Genomic DNA, 17879 nt, shown 5'->3' on the forward strand with positions numbered 1-17879 from the left:
AAACTTTTTGGACACTTGGAATTTTTTGTTTTCCAGGCTTGTTTGAATAGGTCATCTAACTTTGAAGAATCAGGGAAAGTGACATTAGGCTTGTTTTGTACAAAGAAAAACGACTGCTGTGACGCAGCATCCTCTAGAGGGAGCTTTAACACGTCCCTTATAGCAAGAACTAGGAGTTCAATACCCTGAGCAGAATCGGGATTCCCCACTAGCGGGATCCAGGTCATCCCCATCCTCCTGTATAGCATCTGTATCAGAGGGTAGAGCAGGTAACCCACGCTTCTGTGGACCTGCATGAGAGAAGGGGGCTGTGCATCTGCCCTAGTGGCTAAATCTGCAACAGCTTGTTGTAGTAGCTGAGTCTTCTGCACATTAGCAGTGATTACATCTGACATCATAGTTTTAAGAGACCCTAACCAGTGGGGCTCTGGACCCTCTCCCCCAGCCCCTTCACTGATTTGTGAAGATTTTTTCATGTGAACAATGCAGGTCAATCAGATAATGGAGAGAAACTAGTGTGACATACACTGCCCAGCTTATGTTTACCCAGGTTTCACAGTAAGCACAAAACAGTTATATTGCAAGCCTGCCCTACTGTATATGAGAGAGAGAGAGAGAGAGAGAGAGAGAGAGAGAGAGAGAGAGAGAGAGAGAGAGAGAGAGAGAGAGAGAGAGAGAGAGAGAGAGAGAGAGAGAGAGAGCGCGCGAGCGAACATACCAGCAGACCCTGTGCTGCACAGCCCCAGTGAGGGTAAATACAGTCAACACAAAATTTTTGTCTTAAATAGGATCCAGATAGTTTACACAAGCAGCTCTCCCCCTTTGCTACACCCTGTACCAGATATCCAGCGCTGTGTGTGTTGTGGATGGCTGCAGTAAGCTGAGGAAGGCGCCAAAACGCCTCAGGTCCTGCTCTGATGTAGCTCTGCCCCCTCCAATGGCGCCGGAGTTACAGTAATATTATACTGGCAAAGTCTCCTGTTTAGCTGAAAACATCACAAGTGCTAATCAAGCCTTTTGTGGCAGTTCCACACGGGGGATCTCAGCAGGACCCCCACGGGAGGGTAGCGTACGCCGCGCCCGTGGTCAGCCGCACTTTTTCTCCTGAGGGCACTTTTCCCTCCAATATCCCTTGGGGATGGATAGGGAGTTAAATCTCCAGTGTTTCTCTATCATGCATCTCTGCAGACATTTAGTAGTGTGCCAGATGCATCACAGTAATGGCTGAGGTGTATAAGCCTATCAATAAACAGCACATCAGTAGGAAGCACGTCTCCTAAATAATAGCCTAAATTCCAGGAAGCAATTGCTCTATAGGTACTTTGAAATTCGTATATTACTAGACTATTGTATTATTAGCACAATTATAGTGATATATTAGTAGCAGAACTCATTGAGATACACTGCAGTGATATTACTAGAACAATCTCTACAGAAACAAAACTACGACTTATTGTTGCCTAATACCACCAATGGGGACACCTGACAGTGAGTGAAACCTCCAATATTTCCGTATTACTGTGATACATCTCGCACACTACAAAATTTCTGCAGCGATACAGCAAAATCTTACCTATTTACTACAACATATCTGGTATCTATGTTAAATTTTTATAACCAGAATCTCATTTATATACTGCCCTGTGATCAGCATTATTCACCTACAGGATTCCTCAGTAAGGTTAATATCAGCAGTGTTCTGCAACAATGGGATCCTGGATCTTTACCATTAACCCCATCAGTGGTATGCACAGAAATCTTCCTGGGTAGCCAGCGCTGGCTATCCCAGATTTCCGTGCATACTACCTCCTGATTCCCTGGGGATAGCCGTCCAGCGCGCACGGCACCTGGGAATCAGCGTATTTAAATAGCCCGCCCCCCGGACTCCTATTGGGCGGGCTAAACTCCATAATGGAGTATGCTGATTCCTGGGCGCCACAATGCAGCCAGGAATCAGTGCTGGCGATGCCCAAGGGCGATCGCCATGCAATAACCTCACCCTGCCCCTTGCTCCCCCTGTATGCCCCCCCCCCCCCCAGGTATGGTTTTTAAACTGAAAACTCACCACTGAAGGTGTTAATCTATTTATTTTCCCTTTGCGATACAAATCTTATTAAGTACAACTGGCCCTAAGTGAAACAAGGAATTCTAGAGGACTCTAACTAAATTTTCTAAAGACCTTTATTTCTTGGTACAATAGTAGAGTTACAGAACCTGACTGCTGCAATTACAAATGCATGACAGCAGTACTGGCTAAAAATTACAGTTTCTTGAGAACGGCATAATAGTGCACTGTATCACACGAAGCTATTCAGTCAGTCAACACTATCATAACTAATAAAAAGTATACACAAAAAGACAACTGATAAACTATGTATAGAAAAAGTGACTTTAACAGATATTTACCCGATTTCACTATTATATGCACTAACTACATTTGGGAGCAAATGACAATGGACCATTTGCTTCCAAACACTGAAAACCAGACAAATAGTGTCAGACAAATTGGTTAAATCCATTTGATTCAACAAGTTTGTCTAAACCACCGTTCTTGTCAGTTTTACGGCATTTCGGCGCAATTGGTCAATCATTTGCTTCCATACATTACCAGATGTTCGTTCCAACCAACCAGATCGGACAATAAATCTTCAGGTGTATGGGTGTAGAGCTCATGCTAATCTAGTGTAAGAATATGAAATCTCACCATTTAAGCAGAAGCCCCATAATGCTTTACCCCATGCGTATAACTGCTCATACCATGAGAACTGTATGGCAGCAAATGAAATGGGGATGACTACAAACCCAAACAAATGAAACCCCCAAAACTATTTTAAAAGCCATTCCATAACATACAGAAGTATATAGACATTTCAAAGACATGGTAGGATTAGTTGCTTGACAATGTTTTACATTTTAAGCAGCAGAGTGTGGTCCTGAATTATCAGCCATTTTAGGCTCCAAAAGCAGACAGCATCTGAATGCCTTAAACCATGAACACTTAACATTTAAACTTTCACATCAAGGAGCATTTATTTTTGTGTCTGAATGCTATCAATCCTTGTGATAACAATGCAGGATGGAAAGGAATGGTCTCCCTAAACTCATTCCCTGATTCTAGCAGTGTATGAGGGCAAATGACTATTGACCATTTTGCTCCCAAACACTGGTAAACGGACAAAAATGGTCATTAAGACAAATTGGTTGAAACCGTTTGATATAACCAATTTATACAAACAACGTTTTTTGTCTATTTTCCAACTTTGGAGGCAAAATGTGCATTGTAATTTGCTCCCACACAGTAACAGATTTTCATTCCAACAATCCAGGATTGGACAGATAATCTTAGTGTGTAACCAGCTCTAAAGTAGACTAAACTGCTCTCCTTTTTGACAACTTTCTAGTTAATCTACAATTAATTATAGCTAAATGCTGCAATCAGTAAATATATGACAGAACAAGAATTTTGCATTTATACTCAAGTAACACAGAAGCAGAAGTTTCCTATACTAAATGTTCTCCCATAAATTGGTAATAACGTGAAAGTGGTTACTCGATTAATATATTTCATTCTTTATTGTACCACCTTTGGAAAGTTTCTTTGCACGTTTCTCTATTATGCACAGAAGATGCCCTCAAACATCAGGTGGTGACAGAGTCCTCTGATTGAGTAACCTCTGAACATTCTAAAATGTTTCTGGTGGCGGATTTCCATACTCCTGAACTCCACCATTCCCATTTAGTGAAGTGCCAGGAAACTTATCTAAATACTTTATACATGGAGGGGTGAAATTATTTTTTTAAGCATCAATGTAATGCCTATCAATCATAGATAGACTCTGAAATAGAGTAGCTTCTTTCTGCAAAACCCAATTAGACGAAGCAGGTCTTTACCCTTCTGAATTGAAACAAGCAATAACAATTTGACATACATTATGGCTTGCTACAGCACTTTCTCCAGCCTCCGCATAAATACCTCTGTCTGATCTGGTCCAACTTGGATGGGTCTGAAATAATCACTTGGACACCAAGCTTCATTTTTGTTTTCTGCAGACTGAAGTCCAGACAGGCAATTTTTGCATTTGTGATCCTTTTCGTCATTCCTAGATTAAAGGAATAGATAAAGCTATTTCATTAACATAGTATACACACATTTAGTGGAAGTTAAATGCAGTATACTCCTTTATACTACCCCTGTTGTAGAGTACTGTATATCACCAAAAAGCAGTCTTTATAGACACTTCCCCAAAGCACTCATTGAATCGTATATTTTACTAACCCGCCAACAGGACAGTTCACAAAGTGTCACCACGGCAGCTTACACATTATCAAAGTAGATAGGACAGGTGCATGGCTACATTTATACAGTTGCACATCGCATCCACACTCAAGTTCTAAACCCCCACCCAATTATGCCTATTATCTGCAAACTGTCAGTGTGGTCTGACCAGTGGCTGAAGGGAAGCAGGAACCTACCTCCGCACAAGGGGTTGCCCAAAGGTGAAATCATATCAAATAAAAATTGTTCACATGCAAAATCTTTTACCAGAATTATACTACCATAGGCTTGTTAAAGATCAGTACTATTCACCTTGTGAGCCCACCACACAATTAAGTGCATAACCATTGACTAGGATACTTTCTTTCTGGCTCCGGCCATGAGCTTTCAGCACATTAACGGAGTTGATCGGGTAACGAACCTGACCCCTGGGATCCACATACTTAACAGCAAGTGCAGCGTCAACCACCATAGAGGCAAAAAAGTCACTGTCACTGAGCAATTACGTCAAGGATTACAACCTACACAATGTGTGCATCTATGTATAACCCACATAAAACATGGCATGCATCCATTCAGCCCAAATGATTCCCAACAGACTAAGCAATAAATGCAAGTTAAATGCCTCCTAAATTCAGATTAATATGAATTACTACCATCTATTATCATCAATACTATTGAAAATATGAAAAGGATACACTCCAATTATCTTAGAAGACATTGAGGTCTTAGCAGCATTAAGCAGACAATCTTTCCCGAGTTCGTCAGTGTTGATTGTGAGGTTTTCATTGATGTATCGGACAGCTTCTCTATTGGATAAAACAGCGAGATACTTGCTACATTTATGAACCAGTTTGGGTGGTGGGTGTTAAACACCAAATTACATACGCCTCAAACCCAATGGCATCTTTTAGATTAGAACAACAATGTTTTTCAGATGTGTTTGACATACGTTTGTACCAACACTCAGGCTGCATGCCTCAATGCAGCCAGAAGATGCTGGGCACAAGCAACGCAATAACAAATACATATAATAAATGAAAGACTCTACACTTTTTTGTTAAATGCTGGCATAATGGGGGGGGGGGGAGCGGTTAGCAGCATACATAATGCATGCAAAGTTACTGATCTGGGGTGTGGATCATTAGGTCGATGGGTTTCTAGATCGACAGGTCAAAAGGTGGTGTTTGTAGAGTGACCGGGAACCCCAATTAGTGCACCGTGTCCCCTCGCATGGCTCGTTTCGCTCGCCATGCTTCGGGCAAGGCGCTTCGCTCGGCATAGATTACTGTTCCAATCGTGGATCGCTAAGTATGAAAAAGTAAAAAAAAAATAAAAAAAAAGTGAAACTCATGTCGATCTAGAAACCCTGTCGACCTAAACATTGTCGACCTAGACAGTGTCGATCTTCAGACCGGATCCCACTGATCTGTATGGTAAAACAAAGTTAAGTTTATATTACAGCACAGTCAGAAAGGATAAATAATGCAACTATTAAAATAGCCTACTTGCAAGCCAGACGATAACCTCCAATTACAGATGTGGGGTGGATTTTCTGTTTCACCAGCTCGTCAGCATTTTTCAGTAACTCTGCAGCAATAATCACCTGCATGCAAGATAGAGGCTTTGTCAAGACAAAACTTAAGCACCAGCAACGACTGTATATATATATTTTTTTGTTACAAAAATGCCGAATTTACATTCAATGTGTTTATGAAACAAAAGAGAAAACCTACTACTGATGTTGTCCCATCTCCAACTTCATTGTCCTGCAGAACAGCCAGTTCACATAGAACTTTGGCAGCAGGGTGTTCCACTTCCAGCAACTTCAAGATCGTAGCGCCATCATTTGTGATAGTGACATCCTGCAAAAAAAAGTATTTAGTAAAATTGTGCAAATGGAGTTGTTAGCTTGGTAATTGACCAAATATTAAATCATGGCCCATTTTTTAAAATACATGTACAGTGTTTTATCAGTTAAATTATTGCTTTTATTTGGAAACAATGCTTAAGGGTGCATGCACACTAGCTCTAGTACTGCCTTGGTAAGAATGCACACATACACCGGGGGTCACACACACACTCATACACTTACAGACACTCCACAATCTCCGCTGCTGCAGAAGACCAGGCTCCTGACGCTGGGTGCAGAAGACACTTCGAAGGTCAGAAAATACTGACTAAGTAAGCTAATTGGAAACTTCCAGTTGCTCAATTAGTCATGGGGGAGAATGGTGATGTGCCAGGGTCCCAGAGCAAGTCCTGTTGATTTTTCCTAAAATTAACGATATTAGGAAAGGCAGCCCAGCATGTCGCCCGCCCGCGCCCCCCCTCCCGCCCCCCCTTCCCTGATTAAGCAGAAATTACAATTGCATTGCAATTTCTGCTTAATTGTTGAAATTAGTGATGCCTCCTGTGGGCACAGCTTAGCAGGAGGCCCGCCGCGATGTTCCCCATCGCAACAGCTGAGTGTGACGTCACGCAGCCGCCACGATCATGTCGCGACGCCCCCCCAATGCTCTGGAAACGGAGTGTTGCCACCCCCCTGCCTGATGGAGATTTACGATCCAACCTGAATTGGCACCAAAATCTGCCACTTTGTGCTAGTAACTACAGTAGGTCCCAGTGAACCAAGAAATTTGTGTTGGCAAGCTTCCTCCCCCCCCAATTTACATATTGCAACGGATCTAACAAATAATCACAATTAGGTCACCGCATCAACAGGATCTAAACATAATATTCTCCTGAAATAATCTGCTGCTATGAAAGTCTTGTAGTCTGATAGAACAAGCTCCAATCTATCTCCATCTATTGACCACATCCCAGAGGTGCAGGAGTGGGGGACGTAAAGCAATGAGGCACTTTGAATCTAGCCAACTGCTAGGCCCTGCTAAAAGTCTGCCTGCTGCTGTGCCGCCCCGTTCAAATTAAAAGGGAGAGCTTGCAGGAAGCCAGGCACCTCCGTAGATGCTGGGCACGCCCAATCAGTGATGTCAACAGCTGGGGCACACCCCTATTAGTGACATCAAGGGGGCCAGCTTGCCCCAATAGTGCCCCCAGCAGGGCAGCACACCCTCCCCGGCTGGTCGCGAACGAAGTACCACTTTATTCAGATTTTTTTTTTTTTATTATGAGATTACCAGCAAGTAGAGATCTCACACGTCAGATGTGCATAATCAAACTACAGCTATATGTAAGAATATGGGTCTTCCAAAACACACATCCAATATCAGGATGTGCAGTCCTTTAACAGCACTAAACCTAACATACAGAACTTTCATATACTGTAAGAGAACACCTAGTAAGCTTAAAAATGTTATTAGAGTAAAAATTTGAGATAAAAATTCTATTATCGCGATTGCTTTAAGTACACAACTTCCCACAGAAGAAAGAATACAAACTCCAAACTGTCACAAATTCATTTGGAACAATTCAATTGTTTTGTGGGCACCCAAACGTATTGGGCACCCACTGGGGCTATTCAACTGTTGCCCCTGTTGGGCGCGCACAGACCCATTAGTATGGTTAAACCTGTCAGTACAGGTTTGTGCACCCAAGACCACTGTGTTTACGCACAATTCAGCTCGCACCTCATGAGGCTATGAGCTGAAATGTGTCTCCCCGGCTGCATGCACGCCCAAACAAACCAACAATTCAATTGCTCTGTTGGGCGCCTTCTAGTTGCCTCCGGGGAGACAATATTAAATCGGACACATTGTCTGATATTTGAAAATATTTTGCAATACTAAAAATGTTACATCTATTTGTACAATATCTTTTTTAAATTAAATTTATATTTTAAGCTTTGTTCTCCTTTCAATAGGCTGTAAAGCATACACTTGGAGATGTTTCATAGCAAATAGGTTAAAGTTGTAAATGATTTCAACATGTACTTACATATGATCAGCATCAACGCTGTATGTGCAGGGATAATTTATGGCTCATCTATACACGCTTACTGAACAATCACTGTCAATTTGTAAAATTAACATTGTGATGGCCTTTATTGCATCTCTATAGACCGATCATTCTTTTAATGGCAAGTTAAAAGCATGATCGCTCTATAGAGATGCATTGAAGGCCATGCTCTTACAACAAAAATGTTCTGTTATATCATATAGCAGTAGGTGTGAGACACCTACTCCTTCAGTCGATAACAGATGTTGTTCTACCCCATTAGCATAGCCACTAATTCTGGAGAACAAAAAAGTGGTACTAAAATGGGATCATCATGCAGTTATAACTTAAATAAAACAGATTACAGAATAAAGCTGCACCATATAATACATGTACACATTTAGTAACCTGGAGCCGATTCAATTGTTTTTGGCATCTAAAAATCCTGTCTAAAGGGGACTGTTTAGATGCCCAAACGGTCACTATTCAATTGTTTGGGCGCACATGCATATTGCACCGAAAGACCAGTTTACACACATTTTTTTATCACACCTCCAGAGACTGCGAGAAAAAAAAATATTCGCAGCTGCTGGGCTCCCGAACAGCAAAACAATCGAATTGCTGCGGTTGGGCGCCATTTAGTGGCGGCCGCGAAAAAAAAAAACAATTGAATCGTCACCAGGATGTCTGTTCATATATAACACTGTGCTAGGATGACAGCATTGCTCAAAAAAAAAAAAAAAAAAATCATACTTACACCAATATCATCCACCAACATTTTATCCAGACCAACTGGCCCAAGTGAACTTTTCACGATATTGGCAATAGAAGCCGCAGCCATTACTAAAAAATAATAAAAGAAAATTAAAGATACATTTAAAAGAAAGTGCATTACAAAATACATTATATTTAGCAAAATAGAAACAATGAACCAATTTATATTAAGCCTACTGGAAATATCACATTAGAAACATAGAATTTGATGGCAGATAAGAACCACTTGAACTATCTAGTCTGCCCCGTTTTTTCTTTATCCTTTAGGCAACCTCAACCCTTATTAAACCTTAATTCTTTGTAAGGATATTCATATGCCTATCCTAAGCATGTTTAAATTGCGCTACGGTCTTAGCCTCTACCACCTCTGATGGGAGGCTATTCCACTTATCCACTGTGAAGTAATTTTTACCTTGGCCACGCCAAATTAAGGATTGCCTTAAGGATATAAAGGAATTATGCTACTGGGTGACCATATTAACCATCAACAACCAATGTGTGCAGTGAGGCTGGCAGGGACTGTTTGGTTTGTGGCCCTATGAGGTATGCAAGAGTATTTGTGGGGAGGGGGTCTGAAGAAAGACTATGGGGAAAAATTAACTTGCGCCACGGGCCCCCTGCTGGACATTATCAATGGGCATCTATCAGAGCTATTCAATTGTTTAGTCGGAGCCTTCACATTATTTCTCACACCCACTGGAGGTGTTAGAAAAAAAATGCGTTGAAAAAGTCCGTAGTTTGGGCTCCCAAGCCAGACTTTAGATGCCCACTCAGGCTCTTTAGACGGGTTTAGCCAATCTGCATATCTAAACCCAGCAGACTGACCGCTTAACTGGCAACAATTGAATAGTTTAGATAGACGCTCATTGCTTTAAACGCCCAGCAGGGGGCTCAGTAAGCGACTGAATCGGTCCCAATGACTACATTGATAAGCAATGCCATATTAAACTGATGCAGCGTAACGGAAATGGGACTGATCAGACATGTTTGTTACCCCTTTGCCAGTGTATTTCATGCACAAAACCGCGTTGGGCCAGGCAAAATACAAGTGAGTCACATGCAAGTGACCACTCTCTGTTGATTTCAGGGGCCAAATTTGTGGCCCAAGACTAGTTAACCCTTGCAAAACTACAGCTACTTATTCAAACTGGTAAAATATGGTGTGTGTGCCCACTTTGCCAGTGTATTTCATGCCCAAAACAGCATTGGGCCAGACAAAAGACAAGTGGACGATATGTAAGTGACCCCACACTGTTGATTTCAGGTGTGAAATTTGTGGCCCAAAACTATTAGTTAACCCTTGCAAAACTACAGCTACTTATTCAAAATGGCAAAATATGGTGTGTGCCCACTTTGCCAGTGTATTTCATGCCCAAAACAGCGTTGGGCCAAACAAAATACAAGTGGGTGATATGTAAGTGACCACGCTTTGTTGATTTCAGGTGACAAATTTGTGGCCTAAGACTAGTTAACCCTTGCAAAACTACAGCTACTTATTCAAAATGGCAATTTATAAAATGGTGTTTGTGCCCACTTTGCCAGTGTATTTCATGCACAAAACAGCGTTGGGCCAGGCAAAATACAAGTGAGTCACATGCAAGTGACCACTCTGTTGATTTCAGGGGTCAAATTTGTGGCCCAAGACTAGTTAACCCTTGCAAAACTACAGCTACTTATTCAAAATGGTAAAATATGGTGTGTGCCCACTTTGCCAGTGTATTTCATGCCCAAAACAGCGTTGGGCCAGGCAAAATACAAGTGGGTCATATGTAAGGGACCACCCTCTGTTGATTTCAGGGGTCAAATTTGTGACCCAAGACTCATTAACCCTTGCAAAACTGAATGATCTGAATAAGAAGCTAGAGCTTGAATAAGAAGCTGGCCGAATAAGAAGCTAACTTCAGCCTCGTGGAATAGATTAGGTTTTCAGATTACCCCCATATAAGGAATTCTTTCAGCAACCTGACCATGGTAGCAACACTCCTCCATAACAGTAACCATGCATCCACATATTCATTATATACAAAGTATGCTTGTAGTCAGCTCAAAAAGGAAAAAGGCCGAGACCTATTTACAGCTAGTAGTAACTCTGAAGCTTATACCCCTTTCACATCGCACTAAAAACCCGGTATCGACACGGCATATTGCCGTGTCGAAACGGGTCCGTGTGCGATGTGAAAGGTCCTTTGGTGAATTAGCGGGTCGCCTGACCCGGTAATTCAACCCGGTAAAAAAATAAGATTTTACTCACCGGTAAAACTATTTCTCGTAGTCCGTAGTGGATGCTGGGGACTCCGTAAGGACCATGGGGAATAGCGGCTCCGCAGGAGACTGGGCACAGCTAAGAAAGATTTAGGACTACCTGGTGTGCACTGGCTCCTCCCACTATGACCCTCCTCCAGACCTCAGTAAGGATACTGTGCCCGGAAGAGCTGACACAATAAGGAAGGATTTTGAATCCCGGGTAAGACTCATCCCAGCCACACCAATCACACCGTATAACTCGTGATAATATACCCAGTTAACAGTATGAACACAACAGAGCCTCTCAAAAGATGGCTCAACAATAACCCTTGTAGTTAACAATAACTATATACAAGTATTGCAGACAGTCCGCACTTGGGACGGGCGCCCAGCATCCACTACGGACTACGAGAAATAGATTTACCGGTGAGTAAAATCTTATTTTCTCTGACGTCCTAGTGGATGCTGGGGACTCCGTAAGGACCATGGGGATTATACCAAAGCTCCCAAACGGGCGGGAGAGTGCGGATGACTCTGCAGCACCGAATGAGAGAACTCAAGGTCCTCCTCAGCCAGGGTATCAAATTTGTAGAATTTTGCAAACGTGTTTGCCCCTGACCAAGTAGCAGCTCGGCAAAGTTGTAAAGCCGAGACCCCTCGGGCAGCCGCCCAAGAAGAGCCCACTTTCCTCGTGGAATGGGCTTTTACAGATTTAGGGTGCAGCAGTCCAGCCGCAGAATGTGCAAGTTGAATCGTGCTACAGATCCAGCGAGCAATCGTCTGCTTAGAAGCAGAGCACCCAGCTTGTTGGGTGCATACAGGATAAATAGCGAGTCAGTCTTCCTGACTCCAGCTGTCCTGGAAACATATACTTTTCAGGGCCCTGACTACGTCCAGTAACTTGGAATCCTCCAAGTCCCAAGTAGCCGCAGGCACCACAATAGGTTGGTTCACATGAAAAACTGATACCACCTTAGGAAGGAATTGGGAACGAGTCCTCAATTTCGCCTTTCCCATATAAAATACAGATAAGGGCTTTTGTCAATTCTGATACACGCCTGGCCGACGCCAAGGCCCACAGAATGACCACTTTCCACGTGAGGTATTATAGCTCCACGGATTTAAGTGGCTCAACCCAATGCGACTTCAGGAAATCCAACACCACGTTGAGATCCCACGGTGCCACTGGAGGCACAAACGGGGGCTGACTATGCAGCCCTCCCTTAACAAAAGTCTGAACTTCAGGCAGTGAAGCCAGTTCCATTTTGGAAGAAAATCGATAGAGCCGAAATCTGGACCTTAATGGAAACCAATTGTAGGCCCATAGTCACCTCTGACTGTAGGAAGTGCAGAAATCGACCTAGCTGAAATTTCTCCTTTGGGGCCTTCCTGGCCTCACAGTACGCAACATATTTCCGCCATATGCGGTGATAATGGTTAGCGTTCACTTCCTTCCTAGCTTTAAATAGCGTAGGGATAACTTCCTCCGGAATTCCCTTTTCCTTCAGGATCCGGCGTTCAACCGCCATGCCGTCCAACGCAGCCGCGGTACGTCTTGGAACAGACAGGCCCCCTGCTGCAGCAGGTCTGTCTGAGCGGCAGAGGCCATGGGTCCTCTGAGATCATTTCTTGGAGTTCTGGTTACCAAGCTCTTCTTGGCCAACCCGGAACAATGAGTATAGTTCTTACTCCTCTCATTCTCATTACCCTGGGTAAGAGGCAGAGAAGGGAACACATACACAGACTGGTACACCCACGGTGTTACCAGAGCGTCCACAGCTATCGCCTGAGGGTCCTTGACCTGGCGCAATATCTTTGTAACTTTTAGTTGAGGCGGGACGCCATCATGTCCACCTGTGGCCTTTCCCAACGGTGTACAATCATTTGGATCACTTCTGGATGAAGTCCCCACTCTCCCGGATGGAGGTTTCTTAGTTGTCCACTCCGGGAATGAACACTGCTGACAGTGCTAACACATGATTTTCCGCCCATCGGAAAATCCTTGTGGCTTCTGCCATCGCCATCCTGCTTCTTGTGCCGCCCTGTCGGTTTACATGAGCGACCGCCGTGATGTTGTCTGACTGGATCAGCACCGGCCGGTGTTGAAGCAGGGGTCTAGCCTGCCTTAGGGCATTGTAAATGGCCCTCAGTTCCAGAATATTTATGTGTAGGGAAGTCTCCTGACTTTTCCATAGCCTTGGAAGTTCCTTCCCTGTGTGACTGCCCCCCAGCCTCGAAGGCTGGCATCCGTGGTCACCAGGACCCAGTCCTGTATGCCGAATCTGCTGCCCCCTAGAAGATGAGCACTCTGCAGCCACCACAACAGCGACACCCTGACCCTTGGAGACAGGGTTATCCGCCGATGCATCTGAAGATGCGACCCGGACCACTTGTCCAACAGATCCCACTGGAAAATCCTTGCATGGGACCTGGCGAATGATATTTCTTCGTAAGAAGCTACCATCTTTCCCAGGGCTCGCGTGCATTGATGCACCGACACCTGTATACGTATTAGGAGGTCTCTGTCTAGAGACAACAACTCCTTGGACTTCTCCTCCGGGAGAAACCCTTTTTATCCTGTTCTGTGTCCAGAACCATACCCAGGAACAGTAGACACGTCGTAGGAACCAGCTGCGACTTTAGAATATTCAGAATCCAGCCGTGCTGTTGTAGCACTTCCCGAGATAGTGCTACTCCGACGAACAACTGCTCCCTGGACCTCGCCTTTATAAGGAGATCGTCCAAGTATGGGATAATTATTTCGGCCATTACCTTGGTAAATACCTCGGTGCCGGGGACAGACCAACGGCAACGTCTGGAATTGGTAATGACAATTCTGTACCACAATTTTGAGGTACTCCTGGTGAAGAGGGTAAATAGGGACATGCAGGTAAGCATCCTTGATGTCCAGTGATACCATGAAATTCTCCAGGCTTGCAATAATCGCCCTGAGCGATTCCATTTTGAACTTGAACCTTTGTATACAAGTGTTCAAGGATTTCAATTTTAGAATGGGTCTCACCGAACCGTCTGGTTTCGGTACCACAACATTTTGGAATAGTAACCCCGGCCTTGTTGAAGGAGGGGTACCTTGCTTTCACCTGTTGGTACCTTTCTCCGAGGGCAGCCGGCAAGGCTGATGTGAGGTAACGGCGAGGGGGAGTCGCCTCGAACTCCAGCCTGTATCCCTGTGATACTATTTGCAGAACCTAGAGATCCACCTGTGGGCAAGCCCACTGGTCCCTGAAGTTCCCGAGACGCGCCCCTACCGCACCTGTCTCCACCTGTGGAGCCCCAGCATCATGCGGTGGACTCAGAGGAAGCGGGGGAAGATTTTTGATCCCGGGAACTGGCTGCTGGTGCAGCTTTTTTCCTTTTTCCCTTGTCTCTGTGCAGAAAGGAATCGCCTTTGACCCGCTTGCTTTTCTGAAGCCGAAAGGACTGTACCTGTAAATACGGTGCTTTCTTAGGCTGTGAGGAAACATGAGGTAAAAATTTTTCTTCCCAGCTGTTGCTGTGGATATGAGGTCCCAGAGACCATCCCCAAACAATTCCTCACCCTTATAAGGCCGAATCTCCATGTGCCTTTTACAGGCAGCATCACCTGTCCACTGCCGGGTTTCTAATACCCTCCTGGCAGAATGGACATTGCATTAATTCTGGATGCCAGCCGGCAAATATCCCTCTGTGCATCCTTTGAGCATATTTAAGACGTTGTCTTATATATGCTCAATGTTAGCAAAATATTAACCCTGTCCTAGCGTATTAATATTATCTGACAGGGTATCAGACCACGCTGCAGCAGCCCTATTTATGCTGAGGCAATTGCAGGTCTCAGTATATAACCTGAGTGTGTAAATACAGACTTCAGGATCGCCTCCTGCTTTTTATCAGCAGGTTCCTTCAAGGTGGCCGTATCCTAAGACGGCAGTGCCACCTTTTGACAACGTGTGAGCGCCTTATCCACCCTAAGGGATATCTCCCAACGTGACCTATCCTCTGGCGGGAAAGAGTACGCCATCAGTAACTTTTTTGAAATTACCAGTTTCTTATCGGGGGAAACCACGCTTCTTTACACACTTCATTCATTCATCCGATGGGGGAACAAAACACTGGCTGCTTTTTCTCCCCAAAAATAAAACCCCTTTTATGTGGTACTTGGGTTCATGTCAGAAAATGCGTAATACATTTTTCATTGCCGAGATCATGTAACAGATGTTCCTAGTGGATTGTGTATATGTCTCAACCTCGTCGCCACTGGAGTCAGACTCCGTGTCGACCTCTGTGTCTGCCATCTGAGGTAACGGGCGTTTTTTTTTTGAGCCCCTGATGGCCTTTGAGACGCCTGGGCAGGCGCGGGCTGAGAAGCCGGCTGTCCCACAGCTGTTACGTCATCCAGCCTTTTATGTAAGGAGTTGACACTGTCGGTTAATACCTTCCACCTATCCATCCACTCTGGTGTCGGCCCCACAGGGGGCGACATCACATTTATCGGCCTCTGCTCCGCCTCCACGTAACCTTCCTCATCCAACATGTCGACACAGCCGTACCGACACACCGCACACACACAGGGAATGCTCTGACTGAGGACAGGACCCCACAAAGTCCTTTGGGGAGACAGAGAGAGAGTATGCCAGCACACCAGAGCGCTATATAATGCAGGGATTAACACTATAACTGAGTGATTTTTCCCCAAATAGCTGCTTGTATACATATATTTGCGCCTAAATTTAGTGCCCCCCCTCTCTTTTTAACCCTTTGAGCCTGAAAACTACAGGGGAGAGCCTGGGGAGCTGTCTTCCAGCTGCACTGTGAAGAGAAAATGGCACCAGTGTGCTGAGGGAGATAGCTCCGCCCCTTTTTCGCAGACTTTTCTCCCGCTTTCTTATGGATTCTGGCAGGGGTGTTTATCACATATATAGCCTCTGGGGCTATATATTGTGATATATTTGCCAGCCAAGGTGTTTTTATTGCTGCTCAGGGCGCCCCCCCCCAGCGCCCTGCACCCTCAGTGACCGGAGTGTGAAGTGTGTATGAGGAGCAATGGCGCACAGCTGCAGTGCTGTGCGCTACCTTGGTGAAGACTGATGTCTTCTGCCGCCGAATTTCCGGATTCTTCTTGCTTCTGGCTCTGTAAGGGGGACGGCGGCGCGGCTCCGGGACCGAACACCAATGGCCGGTTCCATGCGGTCGATCCCTCTGGAGCTAATGGTGTCCAGTAGCCTAAGAAGCCCAAGCTACCACCAGTTAGGTAGGTTCGCTTCTTCTCCCCTTAGTCCCTCGCTGCAGTGAGTCTGTTGCCAGCAGATCTCACTGCAAAATAAAAAACCTAAAATATACTTTCTCTCTAGGAGCTCAGGAGAGCCCCAAGTGTGCATCCAGCTCAGCCGGGCACAGGATTCTAACTGAGGTCTGGAGGAGGGTCATAGTGGGAGGAGCCAGTGCACACCAGGTAGTCCTAAATCTTTCTTAGCTGTGCCCAGTCTCCTGCAGAGCCGCTATTCCCCATGGTCCTTACGGAGTCCCCAGCATCCACTAGGACGTCAGAGAAAGAAGGGTTATTACCGGGTTGATTACCGGGTCAGGCGCAGTGTGAATGGGAGCCGTTCCGATGCGACACGGCTCCCATTCACAGCATAGGCAGCGCAGGAGATGAGCTCATCTCCCGGCGCCGCCTCCACCCCCGCTGCTGCTGCGCTCTCCGCTGCTATGGCAACCGACCCGGTATATTGCCAGGTCGGAAAGCCAGCAACGGAGCGCAAATGCCAGATCCCACCAGGTAAGTACACGTTTCTCTTACCGGGTAAGATCCGACATTTGCGATCTGAATGCAGCATTAAAGTGTAACAACAAAAGGGAGATCACCCTACCGTCTAAAGGTGGAATGCCACACAATGTGCAACGAGGCATCTCAGCAATGCCGGCTGCGCTTATTGGCCACTTATTATGGCAGTGCGAGGTAGAACCTGCGATGGTGGGCGCAATGTATGTCCGTCACATTCAATAGAATAGACCCTATAAAGAACAAGTAGAGGTGTTGCCCGTAGCAACTACTACACTAGTTAGCATTTTACAGATATTATTAAATAGTAAGACTCAGGAGCCCACTTGAGTTCTTTAGAAGGTCTGATAGATCTCCCCGCAAGTGAGTGATGTGAGTGCAATCCCGGGCCCTACTATACATTGCATGGACACTTAGCACACATAGGTTCCTGAAACAAACCACCCCAGCACACACACAGTGGCAGGGAGCTCTACTCCAGGACACGGACAGCTTCCGGGGTGGTGGACACGGGTGCTGTGCAGTGTCGGTACAAGGGGGGACTGGGAGGCCCGGTGCGGCCCTCCCTACACCCGCACCGCCCCCCACAGTGACCGGGCTGCAAGCCGCCCACACATCCCTCAGGGTAACACTGTACCATTCTGGCTCCTCACGGCTTCCCCCGTGCTGCGCTCCCCGAACACGGCTAACGGGCCCTCCATTTTCCGCAGTGTCTGCACACAAAGAAACTGCTGCTGCCGGCGACTGCTACACAACGTGCTCACCAACCGCCGCCCGGCCGCTCAGTACGCTGGGAAAGCTGCTCAGTCACTAGGGCCCGCCCACTAAGGACACCTCTTCATCGCCGGCCAGGCGCACGCCTATACACACATGCAACAGAAGGAGGGACGAACAGTATGTCGGCAG

General features: G+C 45.4%; 1 protein-coding gene and 1 non-coding gene across 4 annotated transcripts in view; both read right to left on the reverse strand.

Moving 5' to 3' along the window:
* The window catches only part of TCP1 (t-complex 1), a 32393-nt gene that overhangs the window by 14469 nt on the left and 45 nt on the right, over window positions 1–17879 (reverse strand). Inside the window, exons 1-7 of one of the 3 annotated variants that reach the window (XM_063917829.1) lie at window positions 17738–17849; window positions 8931–9016; window positions 6013–6141; window positions 5785–5882; window positions 4975–5085; window positions 4589–4770; window positions 3974–4100 (exon numbers count right to left, since the gene is read on the reverse strand). In XM_063917829.1, the coding sequence (XP_063773899.1) occupies window positions 3974–4100; window positions 4589–4770; window positions 4975–5085; window positions 5785–5882; window positions 6013–6141; window positions 8931–9014 (731 nt within the window). In that variant the 5' untranslated portion in view covers window positions 9015–9016; window positions 17738–17849. Of the gene's footprint in view, window positions 1–3973; window positions 4101–4588; window positions 4771–4974; window positions 5086–5784; window positions 5883–6012; window positions 6142–8930; window positions 9017–17610; window positions 17850–17879 lie in introns of those variants that run through there. The other 2 variants (XM_063917828.1, XM_063917831.1) reach the window with 2 other exon arrangements.
* LOC134913631 (small nucleolar RNA SNORA29) lies at window positions 8371–8504 on the reverse strand. The gene has a single exon (XR_010177331.1). It is a non-coding gene; the product is annotated as a small nucleolar RNA SNORA29 (small nucleolar RNA).

This window comes from Pseudophryne corroboree, chromosome 4 (assembly GCF_028390025.1).
Source record: "Pseudophryne corroboree isolate aPseCor3 chromosome 4, aPseCor3.hap2, whole genome shotgun sequence".
Taxonomy (NCBI): domain Eukaryota; kingdom Metazoa; phylum Chordata; class Amphibia; order Anura; family Myobatrachidae; genus Pseudophryne; species Pseudophryne corroboree.